The sequence below is a fragment of the Serinus canaria genome, chromosome 25, assembly GCF_022539315.1.
Source record: "Serinus canaria isolate serCan28SL12 chromosome 25, serCan2020, whole genome shotgun sequence".
NCBI classification, from domain to species: domain Eukaryota; kingdom Metazoa; phylum Chordata; class Aves; order Passeriformes; family Fringillidae; genus Serinus; species Serinus canaria.
This window is the reverse complement of record NC_066338.1, coordinates 9,260,883-9,269,822: the sequence shown is the minus strand read 5'-3', so window position 1 is coordinate 9,269,822 and position 8,940 is coordinate 9,260,883. Positions and strand designations below refer to the sequence as shown.

General features: G+C 60.6%; 1 protein-coding gene and 3 long non-coding RNA genes across 18 annotated transcripts in view; 2 read left to right on the top strand and 2 right to left on the bottom strand.

Annotated features, from left to right (window-relative positions):
- The window catches only part of EIF3G (eukaryotic translation initiation factor 3 subunit G), a 68,240-nt gene extending 59,885 nt beyond the window's left edge, over window positions 1-8,355 (bottom strand). Inside the window, exons 1-11 of one of the 4 annotated variants that reach the window (XM_050984129.1) lie at window positions 8,242-8,331; window positions 7,440-7,489; window positions 6,124-6,216; window positions 5,430-5,518; window positions 4,320-4,379; window positions 3,616-3,720; window positions 2,762-2,951; window positions 1,652-1,759; window positions 1,122-1,258; window positions 942-1,048; window positions 366-396 (exon numbers count right to left, since the gene is read on the bottom strand). In XM_050984129.1, the coding sequence (XP_050840086.1) occupies window positions 381-396; window positions 942-1,048; window positions 1,122-1,258; window positions 1,652-1,759; window positions 2,762-2,951; window positions 3,616-3,720; window positions 4,320-4,379; window positions 5,430-5,518; window positions 6,124-6,216; window positions 7,440-7,489; window positions 8,242-8,261 (975 nt within the window). In that variant the 5' untranslated portion in view covers window positions 8,262-8,331 and the 3' untranslated portion in view covers window positions 366-380. Of the gene's footprint in view, window positions 1-282; window positions 397-941; window positions 1,049-1,121; window positions 1,259-1,651; window positions 1,760-2,761; window positions 2,952-3,615; window positions 3,721-4,319; window positions 4,380-5,429; window positions 5,519-6,123; window positions 6,217-7,439; window positions 7,490-8,241 lie in introns of those variants that run through there. The other 3 variants (XM_050984128.1, XM_050984127.1, XM_050984126.1) reach the window with 3 other exon arrangements.
- LOC127060545 (uncharacterized) lies at window positions 4,746-5,441 on the top strand. 4 transcript variants are annotated; one of them, XR_007779736.1, is made up of 4 exons: window positions 4,746-4,827; window positions 4,997-5,122; window positions 5,206-5,309; window positions 5,352-5,441. It is a non-coding gene; the product is annotated as an uncharacterized LOC127060545 (long non-coding RNA). The 4 variants fall into 4 exon arrangements; XR_007779734.1 differs by having other exon boundaries at window positions 5,206-5,411; XR_007779737.1 differs by lacking the exon at window positions 4,746-4,827 and adding an exon at window positions 4,842-4,913 and having other exon boundaries at window positions 5,059-5,122; window positions 5,206-5,411.
- Window positions 6,112-7,489, top strand: LOC127060541 (uncharacterized). Of its 7 annotated transcripts, none has more exons than XR_007779724.1 (5): window positions 6,112-6,246; window positions 6,467-6,954; window positions 7,031-7,205; window positions 7,239-7,271; window positions 7,321-7,469. It is a non-coding gene; the product is annotated as an uncharacterized LOC127060541 (long non-coding RNA). The 7 variants fall into 7 exon arrangements; XR_007779726.1 differs by having other exon boundaries at window positions 6,148-6,246; window positions 6,367-6,954; XR_007779727.1 differs by lacking the exon at window positions 6,112-6,246 and having other exon boundaries at window positions 6,863-6,954; window positions 7,031-7,171; window positions 7,206-7,271; window positions 7,387-7,489.
- LOC127060546 (uncharacterized) lies at window positions 6,229-6,646 on the bottom strand. 3 transcript variants are annotated; one of them, XR_007779740.1, is made up of 3 exons: window positions 6,567-6,646; window positions 6,407-6,476; window positions 6,229-6,318 (listed from the first exon to the last, which is right to left on the bottom strand). It is a non-coding gene; the product is annotated as an uncharacterized LOC127060546 (long non-coding RNA). The 3 variants fall into 3 exon arrangements; XR_007779738.1 differs by having other exon boundaries at window positions 6,507-6,595; XR_007779739.1 differs by having other exon boundaries at window positions 6,537-6,595.
- Window positions 8,356-8,940: the final 585 nt, after the last annotated feature.

Sequence of the window (8,940 nt, the reverse complement as noted above, 5' to 3'; positions counted from 1 at the left end):
ATACCCATTTTTCACCCAATTTCCCCCCAAAATTTCCATTTTCCCCCCGAATATTCCCATTTCTCCTCCAAAATTCCGATTTGCCTCCCCAAAATCCCATTTTTCCCTAAAAAAATTCCCATTTTCCCCCCAAAATTCCCAACTTCCCACCCCAAATCCCCAAATTCCCATCCCAAATTCCCATTTTCCTCCCAAATTTCCCATTTTCCCACACAAATTTCCCGATTTCCCATCCCAAAATTCCCATTTTTTTCCCCCAAAAAATTCCTGGGATGGGGGCGGTGCCAGAACCCGGAGCTTTATTGAACTGGGATCCACTGGAGCCAAACTGGGATGAACTGGGACCAAACTGGGATCCACTGGGATCCACTGGGAGCGGCTCAGTTGGTGGAGGGCCTGGGGGAGGGAAGAGGGAGTCAGGCCAGGTGAGAGGGACCCCCAGGTGTGCCCAGGTGAGCCCAGGTGTGCTCAGGTGTGCCCCCAGGTGTGCCCAGGTGAGTTCCCAGGTGTGCCCAGGTGTACCCAGCTGTCCCCAGGTGTACCCAGGTGTGCCCAGGTGTACCCAGGTGTGCCCCCAGGTGTGCCCCCAGGTGTTCCCAGGTGGTCCCCAGCCAGGTGTGCCCAGTGTGTCCCCAGCTGGTCCCCCAGGTGTGCCCAGGTGTACCCAGGTGTGTGCCCACCTGTCCCCAGGTGTGCCCCACTCACTTGGCCCACTCCACGTTGAGGATCAGGTGGGTGTGACACCATGTACCCCCCCAGGTGTGTCCCCAGCTGTCCCCAGGTGTCCCCAGGTGTGCCCCCACCTGTCCCCAGGTGTGCCCCACTCACTTGGCCCACTCCACGTTGAGGATCAGGTGGGTGTGACACCATGTACCCCCCCAGGTGTGTCCCCAGCTGTCCCCAGGTGTACCCAGGTGAGTGCCCAGGTGTGCCCCACTCACTTGGCCCACTCCACGTTGAGGATCAGGTGGTCGTAGCCGAAGCCGGACACGCCCGCGATGGCCCTGGCCGCGTCCTCGCGCCGGTGGAAGCTGATGAAGGCGAAGCCCTGCGGGGACACACCTGGCTCAGCACCCGGCGCACCTGGCGGGGCCGGCCCCGCCCCCCCGAGCCCAGGTGACCTTGGACTGGCCCGTGGTCTTGTCCTTGGCCAGGTAGATGCGGGAGATGGAGCCGAAGGGGCGGAAGAGCTCCTGCAGGTCGGTCTCGCGCGTGTCCTCCGACAGGTTGGTGACGCGGATGGTGGCGTTGTCGTCGGCTGGTGGGCGTGGCGCAGGTGAGGGCGGGGCCGGCGCAGGTGGGCTCAGCCACGCCCCAGGGGGACTCAGGTGGCCCCAGGTGTCCCCAGAGCCGCCCCAGGTGTGTCCCAGGTGTCCCCAAAGGCCCCCAGATGTGTCCCAGGTGTCCCCAAAGACCCCCAGGTGTGTCCCAGGTATCCCCAGGTGTGTCCCAGGTATCCCCAGGTGTGTCTCGGGTATCCCCAGAGCCCCCCAGGTGTGTCCCAGGTGTCCCCAAAAGCCGCCCAGGGTGTGTCCCAGGTGCGCTGTCACCCTCCCCAGGTGTGCCCAGGTGTGCTGTCACCCTCCCCAGGTGCCCCCAGGTGTGTTATTACCCTCCCCAGGTGTGCCCAGGTGCGCCCAGGTGCGCTCACCTCGGCGGTTGGGCTGCATGGACTCCCCGCGCCGGCTGGCGCCGTCCCTCAGGCTGGGCGGGACGTACTTGCCCGTCTTGCTCACCTGAGCGGCCACCGGCTCCGGCTCTGCAGGTGAGACAGGTGGGACAGGTAAAGGGACAGGTGGGGACAGGTAGGGACAGGTGGGGACAGGTAAAGGGACAGGTGGGACAGGTGAGACAGGTAAAGGGACAGGTGGGACAGGTAAAGGGACAGGTGGGACAGGTGGGACAGGTAAAGGGACAGGTGGGACAGCTGGGGACAGGTGGGACAGGTAATGGGACAGGTTGGGACAGGTGAGACAGGTAATGGGACAGGTGGGGACAAGTAAAGGGACAGGTGGGGAAGGGTGAGATGGGGGACAGGTGAGGTACAGGTGGGACAGGTGAAGGACAGGTGGGACAGGTGAGGAACAGCCCCAGCTGCTCCTTCTGCACGGGGCCACCACAATGGGGCCACCACAGGTGACCTTGGGGCTACGTAACCGTAAAAAAACGGGGGAAAATTCCCAAAATTCCCCCCAAAAAAAAATGGGATTTGGGATTTGGGGTTTGGGATTTGGGATCCCACCTCCGGGCAGCTTCTCCTTCTCGCCCGTGGAGAGCCCCAGCAGCTCCTTCTGCACGGGGCCACCATGGTGACCTTGGGGCCACCACGATGACTTTGGGGCCACATAACCATGAAGAAATGGGGGAAAATTCCCAAAATTCCCAAAAGAAAGCGGGATTTGGGATTTGGGGTTTGGGATGTGGGTTTGGGGTCGCACCTCCAGAAGTTTCTCCTTCAAGCCCCAGCAGCTCCTTCTGCACGGGGCCACCACAGGTGACTTTGGGGCTACGTATCCGTAAAAAAATGGGGAAAAATTCCCAAAATTCCCCAAAAAAAACCCGGGATTTGGGATTTGGGATCCCACCTCCATGAAGTTTCTCCTTCTCCACCGTGGAGAGCCCCAGCAGTTCCTTCTGCACGGGGCCACCACAATGGGGCCACCATGGTTGACTTTGGGGCTACGTAACCGTACGAAAACAGGGGAAAATTCCCAAAAATTCCCAAAATTCCCCCAAAAAAAAGTGGGATTTGGGGTCCCACCTCCGGGCAGCTTCTCCTTCTCGCCCGTGGAGAGCCCCAGCTGCTCGGCCAGCTCCTTCTGCATGGGCCCCAGCGTGTCCTTGTAGGGGCAGCGTGTGGTCCAGTGGTCGCCCTTGCAGATGCGGCACGAGACGATCTTCTGGCCCTTGAGCTTGTTCATGGGGTCCTCCTCCTCCTGGCAGTTCAGGTCCTGTGGGGGACACACCTGAGCACACCTGGGGACACCTGGGCACACTCCTGAGCACACCTGGGGACAGCTGGGCACACCTGGGGACAACCCTGGACCTCCCTGATAACCCCCTGGGGACACACGTGGGCACGGGGCACACCTAGAGATGTTCAGGGGGTTCTCCTCCTCCTGGCAGTTCAGGTTCTGCAGGGGGACACACCTGAGCACACCTGGGCACACCTGAGCACACCTGGGCACACCTGGGCACACCTGAGCACAGCTGGGGACACCTGGGCACAGCTGGGGCTCACTTGGGCACACCTGGAATACTCCTGGGGGCACACCTGGGACACTCCTGGGGCCACACATTGGGCACACCTGAGCCACTCCTGAGCACACCTGGGGCTCACTTGGGCACACCTGAGCACACCTGGGGCTCACCTGTGCACACCTGGGGCTCACTTGGGCACACCTTGGGCACTCCTGAGCACACCTGGGGCTCACTTGGGCACACCTGAGACACTCCTGAGCACACCTGGGGCACACCTGGGGCACACTTGGGCACACCTGGGGCCACACCTTGGGCACACCTGGGGCTCACTTGGGCACATCTGAGGCCACACCTTGGGCACACCTGAGCACACCTGGGGCACACCTGAGCACACCTGTGCCCACCTGTGCCTACCTCCTTGCTGGTGATGAAGGTCATGAAGACGTCGTCGCTCACGGTCGTCGTGGCCACGTTGGGCCCGGGGGCGTCGAACTCGGAATTCCCAAATTTCTTCCAGTTCTGGGGGGGAAAAAAATGGGAAAAGGAGCCTGAAAATCCCGGGAAATTCTGGATTCCAGCCCCGTTCCCATAGCAACGCCCAAATCCCATTTCCCATCCCCAGGTGAATCCCAGTTTTCCCAATCCCAGGTAAAACCAATTTCTTCATCCCCAGGGAAATCCCAATCCCATTCCCAGGTAAATCCCATTTTTTCCAATCCCATTCCCAGGTAAATCCCATTTTTCCCATGTAAATTCCATTTTTTTCCTATTCCCAATCCTATTCCCAGGTCAATCCCATTTTCCCCATTTTAATTCCAGTTTTCCCAATCCCATTTTTTCCCATTTTCCCCATCCCCCATCCCATTTTTTCCCATTTTTCCCACCCCCAATCCCATTTTTATCCCATTTTCCCATTTCCCCAATCCCATTTTTCCCCATTTTTCCCCATCCCCAATCCCATTTTCCCCATCCCCAATCCCATTTTTATCTCATTTTCCCCATCCCCAATCCCATTTTTATCCCATTTTTCCCATTTTCCCCATCCCCAATCCCATTTTTCCCCATTCCCAATCCCATTTTTTCCCATTTTTCCCACTTTTCACCCCATTTTCCCCCACCTTGCGCCGGGCCACGGCCTTGGAGGCTTTGCGGGTCTCGATCCGGAACGTCCGGATGATCTGGGACGGGAAAAATGTGGGAATGGGGCTGGGAACCCCAAAATTCCCCCAAAAAACCCAAATTTGGGAATTCCTGAGCCCCAAAAACCCCCAAATTTGGGAATTCCTGAGCCCCAAAACCCCCAAATTTGGGAATTCCTGGAGCACCTGAACCCCAAAAACCCCAAATCTGGGAATTCCTGGAACACCTGAGCCCCAAAAACCCCAAATCTGGGAATTCCTGGAACACCTGAGCCCAAAAACCCCAAATCTGGGAATTCCTGGAACACCTGAGCCCCAAAAACCCCAAATTTGGGAATTCCTGGAACACCTGAGCACCAAAAACCCCAAATTTGGGAATTCCTGGAGCACCAGAATTGCTAAAAAGCCAAATTTGGGGTCCAGAGGGGCCAAATTTGGGGCTCAGGTGCCAAATTTGGGGTCCAGAGGGGCCAAATTTGGGGCTCAGGTGCCAAATTCGGGGTCCAGAGGTGCCAAATTTGGGGTTCAGAGGGGCCAAATTCGGGGTTCAGAGGTGCCAAATTTGGGGTTCAGGTGCCAAATTTGGGGTTCAGGTGGCAAATTTGGGGTCCAGAGGTGGCAAATTTGGGGTCCATGTGCCAAATTTTAGGGCTCAGGTGCCGAATTTGGGGTCCAGAGGTGCCAAATTTGGGGTTCAGGTGCCAAATCTGGGGTTCAGGTGCCGAATTTGGGGTCCAGAGGTGCCAAATTCGGGGCTCAGGTGCCGAATTTGGGGTCCAGAGGTGCCAAATTTGGGGTTCATGTGCCAAATTTTAGGGCTCAGGTGCCGAATTTGGGGTCCAAAGGTGCCAAATCTGGGGCTCAGGTGCCAAATTTGGGGTTCAGGTGCCAAATTTGGGGTTCAGGTGCCAAATTTGGGGTCCAGAGGTGCCAAACTTAGGGCTCAGGTGCCGAATTTGGGGTTCAGAGGTGCCGAATTTGGGGTTCAGGTGCCAAATTTGGGGTTCAGAGGTGCCAAATTCGGGGCTCAGGTGCCACCTGCAGGGCTCCAAGGTGCCCCCGTGCCCAGCTGTGCCCAGCTGTGCCCACCTTGACCTTGCGCCCGTCCTCCTCCTCGCGGTACTCGGTGATGGTTTTGATGTTGCCATTGACGACCTCCTTGGGGGAGGGGAGGGGACCTGGGGACAGGTGGGCACAGGTGTGTCCCCAGCTGTGTCCCTCCCCTCCAGCTGTGTCCCAGGTGTCCCCAGGTACCCCCAGGTGTGTCCCAGCTGTCCCCAGGTGTGTCCCTCCCCTCCAGATGTGTCCCCAAGCATCCCCAGCTGTCCCCAAGTGCTCCCAGGTGTGCCCCTCCTCCCCCAGGTGTGTCCCTCCTCCCCCAGCTGTCCCCAGGTGTGTCCCCAGGTGTCCCCAGCTGTGTCCCCAGGTGTGTCCCAGCTGTGTCCCAGCTGTGTCCCAGCTGTCCCCAGCTGTGTCCCCAGGTGTGTCCCAGCTGTCCCCAGCTGTCCCCAGCTGTGTCCCCAGGTGTGTCCCAGCTGTCCCCAGCTGTCCCCAGGTGTGTCCCAGCTGTGTCCCTCGTCCCCCAGCTGTGTCCCTCGTCCCTCAGGTGTGTTCCAGCTGTCCCCAGCTGTGTCCCAGCTGCCCCAGGTGGGTCCCAGCTGTCCCCAGGTGTGTCTCAGGTGTGTCCCCAGGTGTGTCCCCAGCTGTGTCCCAGCTGTCCCCAGCTGTGTCCCCAGGTGTGTCCCAGCTGTCCCCAGGTGTGTCCCCAGGTGTGCCGTCTCACCTCCCTTGAGCAGCTCGGCCTCAGCGCTGGAGGGGCCTCCCAGGACCCCGGGCAGGGGCAGGTCCTTCAGCAGCTCGCTGGTGATCACCTTGTCTGGGGACACCTGGGGTCACCTGGGCTCAGGTACAGCCTCACCTGGGCTCACCTGGGCTCAGGGACCCTCACCTGGGCTCACCTGGGCACAGGGACCCTCCCCTGGGCACAGGGACCCCCCTGGGCTCAGGGACCCTCACCTGGGCACAGGGACCCTCACCTGGGCTCACCTGGGCTCAGAGACCCTCACCTGGGCACAGGGACCCTCACCTGGGCTCAGGGACCCTCACCTGGGCTCACCTGGGCACAGGGACCCTCACCTGGGCTCACCTGGGCTCAGGGACCCTCACCTGGGCTCAGGGACCCTCACCTGGGCTCACCTGGGCTCAGGGACCCTCACCTGGGCTCACCTGGGCTCAGGGACCCTCACCTGGGCTCACCTGGGCACAGGGACCCTCACCTGGGCACAGGAACCCCCACCTGGGCTCAGGGACCCTCACCTGGGCTCACCCGGGCACAGGGACCCTCACCTGGGCTCACCTGGGCTCAGGTACAGCCTCACCTGGGCAAGTCACCCCAGGCTTGCCCAGCCCCTGGAGCAGCTCTCTGTCCCCAAGGCCACAGAGGTGCCACCAAGGACAGGTGGGACAGGTGCCACAGGTGTGACAGGTGCCACCAATGACAGGTGGGACAGGTGCCACAGGTGGGACAGGTGCCACCAATGACAGGTGGGACAGGTGCCACAGGTGGGACAGGTGCCACCCCTGACAAGTGTTCCAGGTGTGACAGGTGTCCCAGGTATGACACCTGACAGGTACCACATGTGGACAGGTGCCACCCCTGACAAGTGTTCCAGGTGTGACAGGTGCCCCAGGTATCACACCTGACAGGTACCACAGTGTGACAGGTGCCACCCCACCAGGTGTCCCAGGTGTCCCAGGTCCCACAGGTGCCACCCCTCCAGGTGTCCCAGGTGCCACCCCTCCAGGTGTCCCAGGTGTGACAGGTCCCACAGGTTGCCATCCCACCAGGTGTCCCAGGTCCCACAGGTGCCACCCCTCCAGGTGTCCCAGGTCCCACAGGTGCCACCCCACCAGGTGTCCCAGGTGTGACAGGTCCCACACGGTGCCACTCCAGGTGTCCCAGGTGTCCCAGGTGTGACAGGTCCCACAGGTGCCACCCCACCAGGTGTGACAGGTCCCACAGGTGCCACCCCTCCAGGTGTCCCAGGTGTGACAGGTCCCACAGGTGCCACCCCACCAGGTGTCCCAGGTGTCACTCACCATCCTCTCCTCCTTCCTCCTCCACCTGGTCAGCCCAGCTGGGCTTGGAGCTGTGGGGACACAACGGCCTCAGGTGTCCCTGTGCCACCCTCAGGTGTCCCTGTGCCACCTGGTGCCACCCTCAGGTGTCCCCATCCCCTCCTGTCCGCCCCCGGTGCCACCCTCAGGGTCCCTCCTGTCCCGGTGCCACCCTCAGGTGCCTCTGTCCCTTCTTGGTGCCACCCTCAGGTGACCCTGTCACTTCCCTGTCCCCTCCTGTCCCTTCCCGGTGCCACCCTCAGGGTCCCTCCCGTCCCTCTGTCCCCTCCCGTCCCTCTGTCCCCTCCTGTCCCTCTGTCCCCCCCCCCCCCCGCCCCCTTCCCCTCACGGCCACGGCCCCGCCCGAAACCCCCCAGGACCTCCGGGACCCCGACCGGGACCTCGGGGACCCCAGCCGGGACCTCCGGGACCCCGACCGGGACCTCCGGGACCCCAACCGGGACCGACCAGGCCTCACAACCGGGACCGACCAGGCCTCACAACCGGGACCTCCCGAGCGGGCCCCGCCAGGCCCCGAGCCCGCCGTGACCCCGCTCCCGGGTCCCCATTCCCGATCCCGGTTCCTGATCCCAATCCCGGATCCCATCCCCGGTCCCGGTCCCGATGCCGCTCCCGGTCCCCTCACACAGCCACAGGCCCGATGCCGCCGCCGCTCCCCATCCACCTCCAAACCCCATCCCGGCCCCGATCGCTGTTCCCGCCCCGATCCCGGTTCCCTTTCCCGCCCCCGGTTCCCGTCTCCGGTTCCCGCTCCCCCCCTCACTCGTAGTCCCCGGTCGGCATCGCCTCCGCCGCCCTCACGCCGCCACACCGGAAAGGCCGCCCGCCACTTCCGGTAAGCGGACGTCACTTCCGGCAGAGGAAGGCGGGAAGCGCCGCGCGCGGGGCATGGCGGGAAGCGGTTGCTAAGCAACGCCGCCATGGCGTTTGCGGCCTACTCGTAGCGCGGCGGAGAGAAACTTTTCTAATTGTTTATAACTTATAGGCGCGATTTATTTGAAGAAATATTACAACATATAAAAACTACATAAAGTATCGAGTTCCACCTTGTACAAAGCGGCCGCGGGGGGTTGGGTCCAATGCGATAAAAACGGGGGGGGGAAGGGCCGGGCCCTGAGGGCCTTGAGGGGAGGTTGGAGCAGCACAGAGAGCGCGGAGAATTAAAAAAAAATAAAATTATAAAATAAACAAAAGGCAAAGTGGGGAAATCCAAAAGGTTTTGAAAAGATGGAGAAAAGAGAGGAAAAATTCAGAGAAAGGGAAAAAAAGGGGAAGGAGGGAAAAAAATGAAAAATGAAGGGGGAAATAAAGGGTTAAAAAAGGGAAAATAAAGAAAAAAGAGGAAAAAGGGGGAATAAAAAAGGAGGGGGAAAAGAGAAAAACAGAAAAATAAAGAGGGAAAAGCAGAAAGAAAGGGGAAAAGGAAAAAGGAAATAAAAGAAGGAAGGGGGAAAAAAGGGGA